The sequence below is a fragment of the Protomyctophum parallelum genome (assembly GCF_964188405.1).
Source record: "Protomyctophum parallelum genome assembly, chromosome: 1".
Taxonomy (NCBI): domain Eukaryota; kingdom Metazoa; phylum Chordata; class Actinopteri; order Myctophiformes; family Myctophidae; genus Protomyctophum; species Protomyctophum parallelum.
This window is the reverse complement of record NC_139697.1, coordinates 80845411-80866847: the sequence shown is the minus strand read 5'-3', so window position 1 is coordinate 80866847 and position 21437 is coordinate 80845411. Positions and strand designations below refer to the sequence as shown.

Below are 21437 nucleotides of genomic sequence, written 5' to 3'. Positions count from 1 at the left end.
ACCTGAAGGAACCCTGAGCGTTTGAGTGGACCACACTTTGAGAACAAAAGAACCATACATACTTTTAAAGGACCAATTCACCAACTTTTAAATGTATTTTAAGTGACATCATCGTTAGGCAAGAATTATAAATATATATATTTAGATTTTAATTATTGTGAGAACGATGGCTTCCATTATCGCATTGCAACTTTTCAGGAATAGAAAGCCTGCAATTTCTATTGGCTTGGATTCCCCATCGATGATGTCACTGGGTTTCTGAACTCCAGCCCTCCCATGAGACACAGACTGAGTAGGAAAGAAATGGTGGCATGTTATCATGAACATTAGTGAGGACCAATTATACGAAGGATGTGGTCCTTTAATAGAGAAGATCCCACACCTTGTGGAATGGAGTTTCCTAAGTGGGTGTTGTTTGTTGTCAGATATCGCAAATGTCCTCTGATCAATGTTGTCGGAACTCATGAGAAAGATACTTTTCTAATTATTTGTCTGTTTGAAAAAAGTAATTTCATTTCAAATGCTGTGTTCAAATGTTCAGAATATGTGTCTTGAATATTAATTTCAGAGACGGGGGCAACAATGCCACAGAAGAAAAACAGTCCACACTATTTCTCTATAATGTATAAATGATAGATAGGGTCAGGACAACGAGGCCTTTTCGTGGAGGGGTCAGAATGAAATATGGACTTAGACTGTTTTTCGTCTGTGGTACTCAATTATTGATCCAAATCTGTGCTCACATTCACTGCTCTATTGGAATTGATAGACTCATGACCTGCTTCTGGTCTCCTGAAGGGGTGGGCGCCCACCATGGCACACATAAAGGAAATCAATTGAAGTCGGGGTGGGCTTGGCACACCAGAGCTCGCTGAAGGGAGGAGCAGAGAGAGAGAGAGAGAGAGAGAGAGACGGGTTAGAGACTGTAGCCAGTAACACACCAAATGGATGCCTCAGGTGTTCCAGGTTACACTAATGAGCCACCTGCAGAGAAAACGGAGACACAACAAACCCAAAGATGACAGCAGGGGGTCATCTCACCACATGCTAGATATACACCACACAACAAGTAAACACACACTGATGTATACAATCAATCCCTTTAATTGTGTGAGATAGATTTGTGGAAGTAGTGATAATCTCAGAAGACCAAGCCAAATGATTCATGAAACGTAGACGCTTGTTTTATTCTATAAGTAATTCACATTTGTATTCTTTGTCAAAATGATCCTTTTTTATAAAACCTTGCTAATTTGTTATCCATACACTGGTGTAATAACACCAGTTCTCTTTATAGTTTATATATAAAAACAATGTCCATATAAAAAAAGCTTAGAGCTCCAAATAGGACAAACCAATTACCATAAATTACTGCTACTGATGATGACAATATACATATGTCATTGTCTACTCATTAACCTCAGCGACTACTGCATATTATCGTGCATAAACATACACAGGTTATATTTAGCCATTCATTGTTACATTTAGTGCAGTCGTTAATGCTACCAAATATACCTGCATAATAGAGTTAATGTTACTGTATTATAATAGCTCAGAAATAAGACTACCCCATTTGAAATTCAGTCATGAATTAATCTTTTCTCCAGAGGATATTTTCGGCTAGACTTAGGACAAAAACGCCACAGTGAAATAGTGCATGTTGGATTATGTATCTCAAGCATGTTTCAAGCCAACATCAGTTGATTCTCACACAGCACTGAAATGGAATCCAAAGATAAAACAAAGCACAGTATGCTCTGCAAAATGGTTGGCAGTAATGTCAAATGTACAGTACGGAGAGTCTTAGCTAAACATATACCATATACATCCAGTATGTTGTAGGTCTATATATAAATATCTTCAAGCTAAATTGGCGAGAATCCAAACACACATCTTCAGATTTTCTTCCCAGGCACACAGACAAACAAATGGTGTGAAAACACCACACACGTCTGTAGGCGGATGTAATAATTATAATGAATGAACAGGGTTTAATTTCCCTAGCAGGGGGTGGAAATGCTTTATTATCATGTTTTACTGCTGCCAGGAATGTTTTATCCATGATCTGGTCAGACTTAGATTAAATACATGCATTTCATGCAGTGATATAAACACACACAGACACCAAACACTTATAGTGTTACGCCGGGGCTCCACTGGAAGCGTTGCGTCTCCGTCACCGTCAGGGAATGTTCCCTTTTTAATCAACGAAGGGTGGCTCCACTGCCTGCGTTGCGCTGCGTTGTGCTGCGTTCGGTGACTGCTATAAAATTGCCCCGGTTCGTTTTTTTGCTCACGCACGCACACGTCCAGTGGAGACCCGGCGTTAACGAAACTTCACTTTTCAAAAGAATAAACACAGCTAACAGACACATAGAAAAACTAAACAAAAACACAGAACACAATCGACACACAACACAAACACACAAAACGAAGCATCACTTGAAGCTTCACTCAACAAACATAGTGGGCTGCAGCAAAGAAAAAGAACAAAATGACTCTACCACACACTATCAGTAAGTTATTGCTTTTCAGAGCCAGAAAGGCCATCAGACCCCCCTGGCCCAGCCCCATCGTATAAAGATGATATTGCCCCCATTTCAAATTGTACTTTTCCAACTCTCTAGTCACTCGGTTTAGTCAGGCGGACTTTGTGGACTCCTACAACAACCTGACCATCAAGACCATGGTCATGATGGAGTGGCTGGACTCCCGCTGCCCCTCTGCCTCGAAGATTGACTCGGACATGTTCCTCAACGTGCAAAGCTTGGGCTACATGCTGGTGAACGCTCCCAAGAACAACTATGGACAATGCGAAACATAGGAGTCCCGTGCTTGTGTGCGTGCGTGCGTGTTTGAGGGGCGCTAGCACGGAATGTGTGATTTTTTCCCCTTTTTTTTTTTACACAAATCGAACCCTTCGGTCGCAATAACCAATAATCACAATACTAAATGTCTTTTCATCTCTCTCTCTCTCTCTCTCTCTCTCTCTCTCTCTCTCTCTCTCTCTCTCCACAACAAGGAGCACCCGGGACAGCAGCGACGCGGAGGAGGAGGAGGACGAGCGTCGCGTGAGCCGCGGCTGCACGCTGCAGTACCAGCGCGCCCTGGTCAAGGTGCTGACGCAGTTCCACACCACGTCCACCGAGGGCACGGACCAGGTCATCACCATGCTGGGCCCCGACTGGCAGGTGGACGTCACCGACCTGGTGCAGGACTCCCTGAAGGTGGCCGACCCCAGGGTGGGGGAGCTGCTGGACCGCACTGTCCTGGTGGGCCTGGAGCTGGGCTCCACCGTGCTCAAGGTACAATTTAGGCATTAACAGACGCTCTTAATCCTGAACGATTTACAGTAAGCAACAACAATATGACAAGGTAATACATCAAATGCATAGAAATACATCAAATGCATAGAAATCAAGAATCATAAGCACGCTAATTACATAAGGTACAAACACAGCAGATAGTCCAAATTGAGGTCCGGGGCTATGCTAGGCTAAACTTCCGCTCGCTCGAGCCATTGAGTTATAATTATACTTCCGGAAGTCTTCCGGGTACTTCAAAACGCCACTGAGCATCTTCCACTGAAATGAATCGCGGGGGGGGGGGGGGGCAAAATCAGAATTTGCGTCCTCACCTTCATCTTCAATATTTGTTACCTAATGTTTGTTAGGACAAAGTTTGTGTTAGCACATTACATACACCAAAAGCTGGACATAGGAGGCCCTCAAAAAATCACACCCGTGTGAAGTGAGGGGCGCTCTAATCATCATACATCATCTCATTCTGGCCAATCACAATTTGCGTCCTCACTTTTGTCTTCAATATTTGCGTTTACTAACTTTTGTCTTCAATGTTTGTGTTTACACACTGTACACAGACCCTCAAAAAGCTGGACATAAGCGCCCCTCAAAAATGCATTACACTTTATTTATATATTATTATGTAACTATCCATCATAATTATTTAATGCAGTAGTTATCAAAGTCGGGACCGGGGACCCCAGGGGACCTTGATGGGGTTCCAGATGGTACCCAGCTAAATTGGTTAATTTATCATGAAAATCTGTTCAAACCTATGTTATACTTTTGAAAATAGCAGTTGTGCAGGAGTGTAGACCATTATAAAGAAGGTTGGACGGACAGGGCGTGCACCCTTGAGGGATGGAGTCTCCCTAAGAAGACGCTGTTGACCCTCACACACTGTGACCCATATCTGACATTAAGTCCACCATCCAACCAGCGCTATTAAAATCAAGATGGAAATCATAAAGAGATCTCTCTGTGCCATGCAGCAGATATGGCTGAACGCTGTTGAAAGAGCAGGCTATATATAAAGTCCTGACATGAGCCATGGGGCCATGGGGCCCTCCAAATCACATTACACATACTGTAGGAATAAGGTTAGTGTGGCGTACGCCTCGCCTCTGTCTGCTCTTTAAGTGAACTCCAGGGAGATCAAGTGTTCCCTCCACCTGCCAGACATACAGTATACAGCACTGTCTTTTCCAATACTTTCATAACATAAGATCTTAAGGCTACCGGTCTAAAGTTTTGTGACCACTTAAGCACTATACAAAGGAAACGACTTCGCATCGCAACGTGTTGTGAGCTTGTAGACCAGCTATTTTCATTGGAAATATGAACATAAGAGGTTTCCGCCCCGGCAGCAACAATATGTTGGGGTAGATACGTTGCATATGCTTTAGTGCAGTGATCTAATACTGCTTGACTGGTCATTTGTTGGAACGTAAAAAAACAAGTTGTTGGCAGTTTGGACCATCGTGAGTGATCACACTCTCAGCCTGTCACGAGAAGGAAAATAATTGTCTGATAGATGCATCTGATGATAGTGAAGTGGAGAGGAAAGATATATATGTCACCCATCCATCATCCTAAATGAGCAATAAATCATTTGTAATCTCTTGAACTGGTGAATAATTGTAGATCAATTTACCTCCATACATAATGCCTTTCAGTGCTTGTCAGAAAACAAGGCGGTTTAAACTAATTATGTCACTGATATGACTTTCAATGACTGTCTGTGACATCATCTGTGGCATCTGATGCACTGGTTCTCAACGGTGGGTCCGGGGACGCAAATGGACCCCTGCGGGTCTGTAACTCTGAGAGTGTTACAAATGGAACCAAATGGATCCCTTTGATTCCATGTGTTCACTCTGTGTACAAATAAGTGCCAAGAATTTGACATTGTATTTTGGGGTCCCAGTAACTGTAGCCTATAATAGTAATACCTCATTGACTGCCATTGACCCCCATCTGGTGTCTGAAAAAGGTACTCCAGGACCGCCGTCCAGTCTATTAATACGGCGAGACTCTTAGTTTGACAGCCGTTTCATATCGTTTAGAGAAATGAGCCGCAAATCAAGCTTGTTTTGAGCTAAAAAGAAGAATCTGAGATAGACAGCATAAGCCAGCGGAATTTTGATTATTATTACTTTTTTTCATCGCACCGCTACCGGAGTGTTATGAGCACGTACAGGACACAGTTGTGAATCGTAATTAATTGATATTAAAATAGGCGTCCAAAGGCGATCTTGGCACAGAGGGCGTTTGGACCGGGAGGCTGCCTTGCCGCCTTGTGGCCGTGGGTGGTACTGTTCCCTGGGTGCGTTTTCGCATTTTTAATTCACTAATAAATTCATTATTAATTTTTAATTTGTTAAATTGGAAAAAGGGCTTCGTTAAGACCTCCATATTATTATGGTCAATGCCTGTGTGAAAAGTGGGAGCGATTGGTGCAGGCGGTGAGGAGATACGGTGGTGTTTCTGACACACATTCAGACATTCAGACATTGACTGAATTATAGTATATGATGATGATGTCTGAAATCATGAACAAGTGCAATTTGAGGGAAATCTTTCATGCACATTTCCACTATGCCGAGGAAGAAATGCCACTTGAAAATGTACATATCAGCCTCGTGGTGGCGCTAAAACTGTCCCATTCGTGTTTTTGCCTATACCTGCACCGATCTGTGTAAAACCTTTTATGCGTGCACACTCCCTGGGGTGCACATGCAGATCCGACACACCAAAGATCCGTCATGCGGAAATCATCTGTCGCTCCCGAACATGCCTTAGTCTCATATGCGTTGCTCCGTGCTTGCGGTAAGTGTTAGGTTAGGGTTTGAGGTAGGCTGTCGGTCTAATGACAGTCAGGAACTAAAGCCTGCACCCCACTCCCTAGAGGAAATGGTCAAACGAGTGGCCCGTTTTGTACAAAATGCCGTAAATCATGAATAGAGAGTCCGATTGTGGTGAAACTGCCACTTGATATTTTTCCCAAAACGCTCCTATCCTGGTTGGAACCTGTAATCCTTTGCCAGAGTACTTAGTACAGTAACTGCTGTGAGAGTGCAGTATTTAGTGCAGTACTTGTTATCAAAGTACTTATGCTACCCATAGTAAGGGATCTCCAGACTGTATGCAATGGGCAATTGTTTCAACCAATCTATACGAAGCCGATAGAGAGACAGGCAATCTGTGTGTACACACAAACAGACACGCACACACAGGAAAGTATGGATTAATAGACGAGGGGGCAGCTCTAGTCATTGTTTATTTATTCGGCTATATAGCAAAGTGCTCAGCAAGGCATTGCTTTCCTTTTGACGTCAAAAGCAGTGAGTCATTCATACAAATTCCAATTCTACAAATGCATCAATATTCCCTATAACATTGGACAGCATTAGCAATGTCCCAATTAGAAGAATCCTGAGATGTCTCCTTAAAAAGAACACCATTATGAAATGAGATCTGTGTGTATTCATACTTGGGTCTTTCAGCTGCATTTACTATGGATTGGTTTTAAACACATCGCATATATCGCTGAATATGAATATGTATATCGAAAATGAATAATCAAGGTTTAGTTGTCACTACTCATAGAAGTACAAGCAGCTAAATGCAATTTTGTGAGGTCCTCTGAAAGTACTGTGCTACAACAACATACATTGACATTAATAATAAAAATCACACCCGTGTGTACTAGTGCAGGGACGCTCTTATCATCATACAATGTCATCATCTCATTCTGGCCAATCACAATTTGCTTACTTTTGTCTTCAATGTTTGTGTTTAGACACGTTTGTCTTCAATGTTTGTGTTTACACACTTTTGTCTTCAATGTTTATGTTTACACAAACCCTCAAAGCTGGACATAGGAGGGGCTAGCGACTCACGTGGCGCCCCTCAAAAAGATAATACGAAGAAGCCTTGAAGCTTGAATGCATATGGATATAAATTCATAATTATGGCCCTTTTTCATTAAGTGAATGAGGTGATTTGTTGAAAGTAATATCGGATTTGTCCGTTTGCAAAAAAGACGGTCTAATTACAAGTGTGTCTTCCATGTGGATCTCACATTTCATGTTGCCAGTCATCTATGATGCATTTAACTGCATTTAACATTTAACTGAATTAATTAATCCAAACCTACCGTTGACGGAATTGACGGAATTGTTTTATTCCCTATAATCGGGGGGTTTGTTTTAAATAATGTAGCAACTTTTAGCATGTTTGGCTAACGGCCGATGTCTTCTACCTAAAACCGGCCAAAGTCCTTGCGTGCCCGCGCGCAGTCATTATGTGCATAGTTGCATAAAATGCGATATTCTGGGCTTGATTAGAGCTTAATTTGACCGGAAATGACAAAACCAGATTCGCTCTATTCGTTCAAAATAGGCATAATGATGAAGTTACCGCCACCATCAGGAATGGTGGGTGTCTAATACTACAGTATATGATTGCCCCGTGAAAATTAGATATAGGTCCTGATTCTTCAAAAACGAAATGCGCCAGAGTGTAACGGTGACGGAAACAGATATCGTATTTATCCGTCCTATCAAGCTACGTTGAGATGACGTGTTATTCAGAGAGTGGTGTGTACCACAGGTGCGCTGGTGTATCGCAGGTGTATGTCATACTGAAAGCAGCGGGTGCAAAGTGATCGGAAAAGCAACCGACAACCTCATCTGCATTGATCCACGCCCCATATCGACCATAAAAGGCTTCAAGCATGACTCAGCAGACAGCAGTTTGTCTGAGATCACAGCCGCGGTCACTGCTATATCCAAGCTTACAATGGTGCGTGCTCCGCTGAAGCAATATAATTATAATTTATTTAATTAAGTTCGGGACCAAGGCGGGTGTACTCACACCTTTGCAGAGGTAAAACATATCCGATATTTAAAATATCGGATATGTCAATGCAAAAGTCGTCTTTTCAGAGAGAGCGAGAGAGAGAGAGAGACGAGAGAGGGAGGGGGGCTGCATGGGCCCTCGACACTGTTGCGCGATAAAGAACAGTAGCCCATACATTCATAAGTAAATATATTATAGGCCTACCTCGTAGGCCTGGGATCCTCTTGTCTGAAGAAATTATAATCCAGTGAGTTTATCCAGTGAGTTAAACTATTCTGTGTGTGGCATCCATGTGATCAATATCAATATACATTATTATAAATTCTGTCTGTGTGTCCGTCATGTTCACGAGTGGAGGTGAGCTGGTTTAAAACTGATATGACTGGCCGACTTTCAAACACGCTGCATTCATTAGGCTAATATTGTTCTTCTATTTTTTTATATAGGGCAATTAGCCCTATTCATTTTCCAATGTGAATCGGATCGGCAGTACGCTGCTGTCTGCCCTCCGCCACACACACACACACACACACACACACACACACACACACACACACACACACACACACACACGCACCCCCCCCCCCCCCCCCCCCCCCCACACACACACACACACACACACACACACACACACACTGCAGGCATTACTGTCTACACTAAACTATGTTGGATTCGTACAGTGCAGAATGCAGATAAGCCTATGTTCTTATTATAACTGTGAATTTGTTTTTTAACATGCAGCGCGAGTCCGCGAGATCCGATCTACAAGCTCACAACCGTTGCACTTCGAGTAGAAAGCTGCCGAGTGAGCATCCCCAATCGCGCATGATATAAATATCCTAATAAATAAATAAAAAGGTGTCGGCTTGCGGGGCAGCTTCTGTATATGGGACTCTATAGGCTAACTTGCCTATAATGCATGCATTTAGGCATACAAGTGCACTCGGCTTTTATATATATATATATCGTTTTTTGTGCTGATTTTTTGTGCTGATCGACCAATATGTTGGGGGCACATGCCTACATATTTTATCTGAGATTTGGGGACTATTTATTGATTCAGCATGAAGACTAAAGCCTTCTGAATAAATCTATATGCAATTGTATGCTTCCGCAAAATTCTCCGCCACCTAAAGAGGTGGCGGAGGATTTAGCGGAGTTTCCGACGAACCAAAGTCAGCGTCAAGTTCACGGCCATTTCCATGAATTCCAAATTAATGTGGGAAATCCACGTAAATGCCTTTCCGCCAGCGTCACGGCAATATATCAGCGGAAACACGTTGAAGAATCAGGCCCATAGTGTGTATATCACGGATTGTTCTATTGGCATTAAAATGATGAATTAAAAATATGAATAGAGCTGGCAGAAGGCACTGAAATGGCAGTTCAAGGTATACGTAAAAACATAATGTGAAAAAGAAAAAAAAATAGACACGCACGCACACACACACAATCTTATAAATAGCTGAACTCCTGAAGAGCCATTTATAAAACAATATGTCTTTTTGGGGCTCATACAAAAAGACGATTAATTATTACAAACATCTAACAGACTTTAATACTGTGTAAGATGTGAGCATTCCGTTAATTGTTCACTGTTTTAAGTACTGTATGTACTTTAGCCTATATTGTCACTCAATTACAATCCTTGTTACAGAAAAACACTTCCTGTTATCAGCTAATGAGCTTAAAAGAGACAGGATACATATCAGTGCACGCCAACGTTAATTTCATTGACGAAGAGTATAATGAGAGATGTTCATCTCGGATGCCACTTTAGAAGATTGTATAAAAAATAAAAAATATAATCACACCAAAATGTATCTGTCAATTTAGTCCACAAAAAGAGACAGATGGAGCTCCAATTAGTTGAATTTGTTCTGAATATGACATTCTGGTGTAGTGTCTGTGTTTATGCGTGGGTGGGTGGGTGGGGTGGGGTGCATGTTTGTGCGTGTCCATGCATGCATATTTTGTTCTTGAGCACAGACAGATCTGATCTGGTCTCTTCTCCCTTCCTTTCTGTCTTACCGACTTGCTTGCAACAGTGTTGTTTTTTACAGCTAATTTTGATTGTAGTTTTAGTCATATAGGGCCAAATTCACAACGGAAATATACGAGCAGGTGTAAATGAAGTGTGTAAAGGAGTGTGTATATACCCTGTCGTTTCTGGGAACCAATAATTCTATACTATATCTCATGTTCGTGAACAAATGTTACTTCAGTAGGTCTGAAGCAAGTCAGTGAACCTCCCAGGTGTAAATGAAGTGTGTAAAGGAGTGTGTATATAATATACCCTACCCTACCCTGAAGCGTACCGTTCAGAAAGGGCTGCGTATATCGTTGAAATGAGAGGATCACAGGTGTATGTCATAATGAATGCGAGCGGGTGCCAAATGATGGTAAAATCACCCATCAACTTAATTTGCATTGTTCCACGCCCCATTTCACACCATAAAAGGTGTCAAGCATGACTCAGCAGTTTGTCTGGGATCTAGCTGGCAAAAAACAAAAACAATAAACTACAGCTCAAACGAAATAGTTTCATAATCCTAGACGGTGTGGAACGCAACAAAATAATTATATTTTCCAGTGTGACTAGCGGCTTCACAAATTACAATAGAAATGATTGCTGGAAAGAAATCAATGCCGTGGTCAGTGCTGTGCAGAGCTATGAATATAGCCCTCTATTAATTTCACAAACAAGCCCTTATAGGGCTTTTATGTTATATTGTATAATCGTAGGCCTACCACTGTACTATGTGCAAACTGACACTCAATTGGAGAAGATTTTAACCTCTGGCCTTTCACCTTTAACCTCCAAGGAGGTACAGACAGAAAACCAGATCAATACGTGTTCGTTTTGCATGATTATGTCCATAAACTTGTGCCAACCTCTGGAATGAATACACAGCAAAGAGTTATAATTATCTATAGGTTTTAATAATCAAAGCCCTATTAACTAGTGTACATTTATGTTTGTCCCTATGTCTACAACAATATAAATTGAGCCTATTACAATCATAATGAATCAAATATGGATATGAACAATCAATGTTACCGACAGAAGTCACCGATTAAACCACCGGCAGACCTCTGGACTCCCTCCAACGGCCTGAGAGAGTGAAGATTCCATGAGATCCAGACATATTTAATAGTTCCACGTTTGTGAATATAGTCCAATCATAATAGTTCATTTCTTCAGGGGGTGCTCTTGGCCGCCCCCCTTCTTTGAAGTGTCGCGTTGGCCTTCTCTTCCGGACTCTGCCCCCTGGGTGCGTGGGTGTGATGTGATGTGTCCAGTCATTATGAGATCATCTTTATGTGTGTGTATTTGAGCTTTCTTAAATGTGCCAGTCAGTCATTGTACTCTTACTTAAATCAACCAGTGTGTGTGTGTGTGTGTGTGTGTGTGTGTGTGTGTGTGTGGTGTGTGAACCCTGTACCCTGAGTACCACCCCCCCTTATGTGTGTGTGTACGTTTCCCCAACCATCCTGCCTTTGCACAGTCCAGTCGAGAGGCCGGGCCGACCTGCGAGACCTGAGAGAGAGGGAGAGTGTGTGCGTGCACCGGTGTGCACGCTTGTGGCTGTGTACTTTACATACTATCTATAGTATATAGTATATCCTTTTACTAATTCCATGATTTTAACTTGAGTGAGGCCTGTTAATATTTAGTCGCACATTATATGATTACATATCCTTTTTCCCCTTATGATTACCTGTTTTATTCCTTTTAAGATTACATGTTTATTCCATACACATAATGTAAATACTTTGATAATCATTTGAGTGGTAAATATACTTTGGTAGGCCCTACTCATATCTAGAGTGGTACCGTATTTATACCCTAACCATTTTAATAAACCCCCTACAATCCATCAAAGGACACCAAAGGAAATTAAAATGGTCTGACCTTAAACTTGACGTCTAGCGCCGGCTGACCAAGGAGTGACAGCTGCTGTTGACGCACCACCAAGTTCAAGTTCATGAATTCCACGCGTAGCGTGGCAATCCTCGTAAATGCCCGTACGCTCACGATATGAGTGTAAACGCCATTGTGAATTTGGCACATAGTTTCTTGAATAGTTTTAATTTAGTTTTAGTCATATACATTTTAGTCGACTAAATCAACTTTAGATTTAATTGACTAAAATCTTATGATATTTAGACTAAAATGTATTTTCGGGCCTTGATGCAGTCGCAATGACTGATTTTACACTTGCTAGCCCATCTACAGCGTGATTATTTTTTTCTCCGATGCAATTGTGAACAATAGTCAAGGAAGTAAGTAAGATACATATCCATTGGCTAATCAAATGGGTCACTGAAGCTCAACAGTCAAGGCTCATAGTCTGGATTTTCAGGTGGTGGGGTGACCACCGAACTACAACATGACGTCACGAGCAGCGGTGAAGAGCAAACCACCGCCACCGCTCCAGCCCTTCTCTCTGTTTTTACTGGTGAGCTGACCACCGAAAATCCAGACTATGAATAGGCCTTCAGTGTGAGGGGTGGTCAGGGTCTATGAACTCTGCCTTGTGAGCTTGTAGATCTGCTATTTGTGGCTTCAAGGGCTGACTAAACAGGTCAAGTGTCTTCGACACATCATAACGTGTGTATTTGATGATTTATCCATTTATAATTCACAAATTGGGGTCTATTTATTTTATTATTATTATTATTTAAATAAAATAAAAATACTTTTCAGGATTCCATTAAAAAAATTGCAAAATACTTTTTGTTCTCTTTTTTAAATAGCAAAAATCCCGACGCATTTTGAGCTTGTAGATTGGCTATTTTTGTTACTTTTGTGTGACATTGTGTGTGTGTGTGTGCGTGTGCGTGTGCGCGTGCGTGCGTGCGTGCGCGCGTGCATGTGCGTTTATGGGCTACCATAATAATGTTGAGCTAGGAATGCATCATGTACAACCAACCAAATGTCTGTATTAATCTGTATGCCATATTATATAGACTATCAATTTTTCATCCTTGTCTGTCTATTGGTATACAGACAGACACTACATTAATGTAGGCAGATAAGTGGTTTCTGCCCGACAGTATATGCAATGTGGCCCTCTGGAGTGAGTGTGGTCACCTTCTCCATCATCAAAGTGCCCACCACTGATTTATATCAATGAAAAACATAAATCAACCAATCAATCAAACATCAGTCAGCACTAATGGAATATAGTGGTCATGTCCGTGTGATCTTTTCAATATTTCTGATAGCCGACGGCTGTAAACCGTAACGCCTAATATACTTTCACACAGCGGTTTCACTTTCTGAAGATAGCAGCTAACTTGGATGCATGTTGTTGATATTCAGGAGGAAATGTTATGCATACAGACATACAGTATAGATATGTTCCATTAAGGTTGTTTCAATACACACAACCCCCAGCCCATTACCACCACGTGAAATCCTCTTTTAAACGGGCTGCTGTGATTTCCATGTCACAAAGCTTTGCATCTGTCGGTGCTCTATACTAGATCCATTTCAGTACACCCAGAATGATCGTTCACTTAATGGTCATTTCAGACATAAAATAAGGTTGGAACAGCTAAACAAAGTATCATTGTCTCCACCAGGCCGAAGGCATGGGGAGAGAGAGTATGTTTTGCACTCCGTCCGTGTGTGTGTCTGTCTGTCCGTCCGTTACCAGCTATAATCTCCGGCACCGTTAACCCGGTCGATGCCACACTTTGCACACACACTCCCTGGATGCCAACGATGAACCTCTGCCCCACATTTTCTAGAACAGCATGAGGCAGCTTTTCACATTTTTTACCTATAACTGCACCGATCTGCGTGAAACGTTGCATGCTGCACACTCCCTCGAGGCCAAGGACAAACCTTTGACCTGCATTTTTCACATCATTTTAGCAGCACCAGGAGGCCAACTTTTGTAAAAATATTTTTTTTTGATATTTCTCCTCTAGGTTCTGTACAAAGATCTCGCAAATCTTTACACAGTATCTCTATAGTCATGTGCTCAAGACGGATTTGCCCTATATTTCATATTCCATCCTAATTGGCTATAATTGCATGGCTTTCAAAGATGCAGGATTGGCTCGTTTAGAACAAAAAGCCTCAAATCATGAAGCAGCGTGCAATTTTACGTGAAATCTTTCACACACTTTCCTACTAGGCTGTGGAATTTATCCCACCCTTTTCACATTGGCCTGTTATAGTTTCACAGGTGGATTTTTGCAAAACAAATGATTGGCACAAAATGCCTCAAATCATGCATTGCCATCAAAGGCGTATGAAGAAATGGCACCCTTTTCACATTGTTTATTTTTGTTGCCCTATTAGACTATTTGTACGTCTCTAAATGTTTTGATGAATTGAACAAGGTGGACCCTCTTAATTGGGTCGTCCACTCACAGTTAACAGTCTTTGTATTGAGTTTGTGCTTGAAATGTACTGTAATTCTGCAAACTGTTAATAAATATTTAAATCAATCAATCAATCAATCAAAACACACACACACGCAGAGATTTTTTGTATAAACAAAATTGCCAATCACATTTTTTATGTAATCTAAAAAACACATTAACCACACGTCAACAATGTATTTGAGTTATTAAACCTAATTCTGGAACTGGGAAGGAGGTGGATTTTTAATTTGTGGCTGCTGTGCACAGCACACTTGACGATTACCACCAACTGGCAGGTGAGGTAAGGTTAGTGTTCTACTGTCTGTCACTGCCTGTCAACTGCCAACAGTAGCTTAGTAGGTGTCACTGTCCAGCTGCCAAGAAACCAATGTAGTCATCTGCGTAAGGAAAAAAAAGAAAAAAAACACTCACAATTTTGAAACCGCTACAGCACCAATACGCTGTCTTAGCCTTCTCAAGGTTGTGGTGGTGTGTATTAGTGTAAACTACGTAGATAAAGTGCCCCTCTGGACACAGGTCTCCACCAGGGCAGGTCAGGTTGTGGCCTCCTGGTGGTGCTATAATAGGCCAATGTGAAAAGGGTGCCATTTCTTCTTACGCCTTGGATGGCAATTGGATGATTTGAGGCTTTTTTGTTGCAAAAATCCACCTGTTGGTGGCGCTATAACAGGCCAATGTGAAAAGGGTGGGATATATGCCTCAGCTTAGTAGGAAAGTCTGTGAAAGATTTCACGTAAATGGCATGCTGCGATTTGAGGCTTTGAGGGCCAATCCTGCAAACGTAGCCAATCTTAGCCAATTAGGATGGAATATGAAATATCGGACAGATCCATCTTGAACACATGACAATTGGACGGCGGCGGCGCACACGAGTTGCAGCGGCTACTCCAGCTCATGTTGCTTATTGAATTGTGCTTATTGTAACTTTTGTCAGTATGCGTCCTTTATACAGAGACAACGCTTGCAAATATGTGTATGATAGACAGTCTCTGTTGCATATAGGTAGATTGCTCATTCAAGCCCATATGAGCGTCCCAGTGGAAGCATTAACACGACTCGGGTTGCTACGCCGAACAGCTACAACGGCATCGCAAGTCTCTATTGCCGGGGTGAGGAGGCGCCGTAAGCGGCGTGAGAGAGCCCAGAAGCGCGGTAAGCGCGGAGGTGTCAACGTCAGGCTAAAAGCTAGCCCACACCGACCGGCTGTACCGTCAATCCTGCTGGCGAATGTACGCTCCCTGGATGAACAACTGGACGAGCTGAAACTACGGATGGCTGCTCGGCGCGAGATAAAGGACTGCTGTGCTTACGTGTTCACGGAAACATGGCTAAATGATCGCATCCCAGACACAGCTGTTCAGCTGGATGGATTCTCACTCCACAGAGCTGACAGGGTGACGTCACTCTCTGGGAAGACCAAGGGAGGCGGAGTCTGTGTTTACATCAACACAGCCTGGTGCCAGGATGCTGTGACTGTATCTAAGCACTGCTCAGAACGAGCTGAGTTTTTACTCCTTTTTTACTCCTAAAGTGTCGAGGGAGTTTACCAGTGTTTTCATGGTGGCTGTGTATATTCCCCCCAGTGCCAATACTAAGGAGGCAATGTATGAACTGCATGATGTCATCAGTAAGCAGCAGACTAGACATCCTGATGCATTTTTTATTGTGCTGGGAGACTTCAACCAGGCTGAACTTAAAACAGTTTTGCCAAAGTTTTACCAGCACATACATTTTGCAACCAGGGAAAAAAACATATTGGACAAGGCCTATACCAGCTCAAAGGGAGCATACAGGGCATTCCCCCTTCCTAAACTGGGCTCCTCTGACCACATCTCTATCATGCTCACACCCACATACAGACCTTGGGTCAAACTGGTGAAACCAGTCAAGAAGCAGATTAGCGTGTGGCCAGAAGGGAGCACATCAGCCCTACAGGACTGCATGGAAACCACAGACTGGAACATCTTCAGAGAAGCAGCTACCTACAATCATCAGACGGACCTGCAGGAGTATACAGAGGTTGTGATGGACTACATCAGCAAATGTACGGATGATGTAACAACCACCAAAACAATTACTGTGCGCTCCAACCAGAAACCGTGGATGACGGGAGAGGTTCGCTCTCTGTTGAGGACTCGAGATGCAGCCCTGAACATGGCTAGGAACGACCTGTCTCGGGGAATCAAGAAAGCGAAGAAACAGCACTCCAGGAGGATACATAACAACTTCACTGAAACCAGTGACACACGTCGCTTGTGGCAGGGGATCCAAGCCATCACAGGCTATAAACCTCCCCCACAGGTCTGTGACAGTGACCCCTCCCTCCCAAACCAGCTGAATGACTTCTATGCACGATTTGAGGCCACAAACAACACCCCTGCTCAGAAAGCCGTGCCACAGTCTGGTGAACAGGTTCTGTGTCTCACCCCTACCAGTGTGAGGAGAGTCTTGTCACAGATTAACCCCCGAAAGGCTGCAGGGCCGGACAATATATAGGTACTCAGAGACTGTGCGGAGCAGCTGAAGGATGTCCTCACAGACATTTTTAACACATCCCTGCGTCAGGCTGTTGTCCCAAAATGCCTCAAATCTGCCACCATCATTCTAGTCCCAAAAAAGTGCCCTGTATCTTGCCTAAATGACTATCGCCCCATAGCACTGACATCCATCATTATGAAGTGCTTTGAGAGGCTGGTCTTGGAGAACATCAAAAGAGCCCTGCCCCCCAACATGGACCCCCATCAGTATATGCATACCGGGCAAACACGTCCACTGACGATGCTGTGTCTACTGCCCTGCACTTGGCCCTTACACACCTGGACAAGAGAAACACATACGTCAGAATGCTGTTCATTGACTTCAGCTCCGCTTTTAACACAATCATCCCCCAGCAGCTGATAGGGAAGCTGAGCACACTGGGTCTCAACACGCCTCTCTGTAACTGGATTTTGGACTTCCTCACCTGCAGGCCGCAGTCAGTCAAAATAGGAGGACATAGCTCCAGCACCATCACACTGAGTACTGGCTCCCCCCAGGGCTGTGTGCTCAGTCCACTCCTGTTAACCTTATTGACCCACGACTGTTCTGCCAGGTCCAGCTCCAACCAGTTCATCAAATTCGCTGACGACAGTGGTGGGTCTAGTCACGAACGGCGATGAGACACAATACAGAGAGGAGGTGGAGAAACTGGCCATGTGGTGTAATGACAACAACCTGTCCCTAAATGTGGACAAGACCAAGGAGATGGTCATTAGAGGCCCCACTGTGCTCACCCCACTTACCATCAACGGTGCTGCTGTGGAAAGGGTCAAAAGTACCAAGTTCCTGGGGGTGCACATTGCTGACGACCTAAAGTGGTCCACTAACACCTCAGCCATCACTAAGAAAGCCCAGAAACGCCTGTATTTCTTGCGGAGCCTGAAGAAAGTGAACTCCCCCCCCTCTATCATGACATCCTTCTACAGAGGAACCATCGAGAGCGTCCTGACGTACTGCATCACAGCCTGGTATGGGAATTGCACAGATGCCGACCGCAAGTCCCTACAGAGGATAGTGAGAGCAGCGGAGAAGATCACAGGTGTCCCCCTCCCCCCCATAGCTGACATATACACGGACCGTTGTGTCAGGAAGGCCATGAATATTATGAGCGACCCCTCCCACCCCTCCCACCATCTACTTGAACTCCTGCCATCTGGTAGGAGGTTCAAGAGCCTAGGAGGAAGCACCAGCAGGCTGACCAACAGTTTCTTCCCCCAAACCATCAGGACACTGAACACTCACTCGCCACATATTGCCCCCAAGGAGGGATGAATAGCACCTTACACACATGCACTTTGAATGCATCAGCACTTTTTCCTGCCAATGTTGTCTGCTCCTTTTACCTTCTTAATGTTCTTTTAATAAGGCCTTGCCTCTTTTTAATGTGTCTATTGTTTTTAAATGTGAAGCACCATGAGCCATGGAGAACGGTATTTTGCTCCCCTGTATGCCCAATGTATATTTGTGGAAGTAACAATAAATCTGATTGATTGATTGACTATAGAGATACTGCGAAACGATTTGCGGGATTTTTGGACAGAATCTGGATGAGTAATATCAAAAAATGTGTTATCCAAAGTCGGCCTCCTGGTTTGGGGAGGAGGTTCATCGTTGGCATCCAGGGAGTGTGTGTGCGCGTAACTCGGTTGCTAACAGTCTGAGCCAGGATCCTGTGCACTGCAGTGCAGATCGTTAACTGTAGCTGGGTGCAGCTAGATGACAGATGATATATTCTTTATTGTCCGTTGGGAAGTTATTTGGGGGCCCCATAAAGGCCAATACGTTCCAACGGCCAAACTTTTCTTCTGTAAGACTTATTGTTTAGCCATCTTGGGTCTACACTGAACCAAAAGCTTGTGCTATGAATATACGCCATGGGTTTTCTTTTTTTTTAATGGTCTGACAGCAGGAAATACCTCAACTTGTGTACCTTTGCCACCTCGTACCCTACTCACAAAAGGTCATGCACAATGACAGCCCAAATAACATCATCAAGCATGCGTTTTGGAGTGGAGGTGCGTGATTTAAATGCAAATTAGATGCAGCTAGTTAGTGAAATGATGTGTGAATAATGTGTTCCACTTTAATTGTTATCCCTCTGAATCCTTCATGCACGCCTTGTTAGATGCAGTGTCTGTTAAGTGTCCTCATTAATTGGCAAAATATCACTGTCCAGAACACATCAGGATGTTAATGTTGAAATAATATGTATAATTGTATATCCCTGCTAGGTTTGACTAATCTGTAATACTCCATGCATAATTACCTACATTTAGTGGTTTAATTTGGTTGCATAAAATGCAAATGGCCCTTTGGTGCGTGCTACACAGGGTGTTGTCCTTAGCTTGTGTACAATAATTTGTTTGCCCTTCGGGGAACATTTTTAAAACAATTTCACTGTGCAGCATACTTTACGTTGGCTAGGTAGATTAAGTTGAACGTGCAAGTGTTTGTTTTCATACTGAACAGCCCCCCTGCCTCTCTTTTAAAGAAAGAGATTATTTGTGTGAATTTTCAGTAGTAAGGCTCCATTCTTTGGATGCATTTCAGTGCCATTAACCCGTTTGGACCTGTGGACACGTCTGTGTCACTTTATAGCCTTTAAAACCATTACTTTAACTGTTGCAAAATAGCATATCTACAAGCTCATAGCGCGGCACTCATAGCGAGGTGAAAATGTGGGACAAATCTTTGAATATATATTCGTTCACAGTGAATGTTTTTAACTCGTATCTTTGCTTCTGGGAGGTCCCTGGAACAACATATTTTCAGATGGGGTTTGGTGGTCAAATACAAATAAATCATTTTTGGGGTCCTTGACATGAAATAGTTTAATAATAACCTGATATAGAATCAGTTTTTTCAGAAAAGACATTTGTAGAATTGGTTTTATCGGTCTTAATGGATTAATCTGAGCACAGTGGCCAATGCAGCCCTCTCACAGCCACAGCTTCTCATCCCATAAACCTTTGAAAAGCAAAGAGAGAGCATGATTAGGGAGGACAGACGAGGTCTTTAAGCGGGGGAGCTATCTATGAGAGAGAGGGCTCTCCAGATGTTAATAAGAGATCAGGGAGAATTAATGCTGAGTCAAGATAAAACAATGTCTTGGACGTCTCGTGAAGTGATTTTTTTGGTCCTTTGTGGCACTTATTAAGATATTACAAAAATAGTTTAAGAACATCAACCAAGTCTGTGTGACTCTTTTTTTTCCATTTCCTGAAAAGTAACAGTTTTGCACAATGGACATACTGTAGAAGGTGTGAGCGACGTGAGCGACGATAGGCTTTCAGTGTCATTCTAAGAAGATCAATATCACCATTATCACTACAGCAGCTCCACAGACATGGTTTAGTCTTTGTTTCACTTAATCCTAGCTACTTTTGAAGCCATTACTATCGGCATATACCCATTGTTGGTTCATGTGACCACCTAAAAACCTTTTTTAACAGTTCAGAGATTTACTTTGAAATGCAATGCAGCAGCTACACAGATTCGTCATGGTTTTCCTATATGTAATATATTATGAGAATTATACTGCATCTGGTGCAGTGTTTCTCAAACACTTTTGTCTCAGAGGTCACCCCTGTAAAATTAAACTTTTCATCCATGGCACCCTGAATTATATTGTTACTTTATAGCACCTTTTGTCATATTTAACGGTACGTAAATATGCAAATCTTTCCCCCAAAGCAGTGGTGGAAAAAGTACTCTTGTTTTACTTAAGTAAAAGTATCAATACTGAAATGTACTTTGTTACAAATAAAAGTCTGGAATTCAAAATGTACTTGAGTAAAGTACAAAAGTACCCAAATTAGAAAGTAATCGTTATGTAGAAATATAGTGCTGAAGTGCTTAATGTATGTTTTGTAATAATAATAAAAATCTACAAAGTAACTAGTAACTAAAGTTTTAAAATAAATGTAGTTTGAAGTACAATATTTGGATCCGAAATGTAGTGGAGTAGAAGTGAAATTATTGGAAATTGGAAATACTCAACTCAAGTACAAATACCTCAAAATTGTTAAAGTACAGTACCTCTTAAACCCCAGGGGGGTCCAGGGGGAAAATACGCAACATCAGAGTTGGAACCGGAGACCAATTGGGTCTCCATTGACCCGCTGAGCGCTGTTCAGAGGTTCTGAGCCGCTGGGCAATGGGGCTCAAGAGTAAATCTACTTAGTTACTTTCCCCAACTGCCCCAAAGAGTATGTCACGAGGAAAACTGGAGAGAATATTTGGACAGATGGAAAGTTACTTTTATACTTAACATTGATTGACATTGTTGACCTGATGATGACGATCCGAGCTTGCACAACCAATATG

General features: G+C 42.6%; 1 protein-coding gene across 4 annotated transcripts in view; it reads left to right on the top strand.

The window, feature by feature from the left end:
- tmem132e (transmembrane protein 132E) overlaps nt 1-21437 on the top strand; it is a 426995-nt gene that overhangs the window by 392701 nt on the left and 12857 nt on the right. For all 4 annotated transcript variants that reach the window (XR_014569810.1, XM_083774312.1, XM_083774311.1 and 1 more), the window contains one exon: nt 3026-3308. Coding sequence is in view for 3 of the 4 variants with exons in the window: in XM_083774312.1 (XP_083630438.1) it covers nt 3026-3308 (283 nt within the window). In the remaining variant the exon portion in view is untranslated. The remainder of the gene's footprint in view (nt 1-3025; nt 3309-21437) is intronic.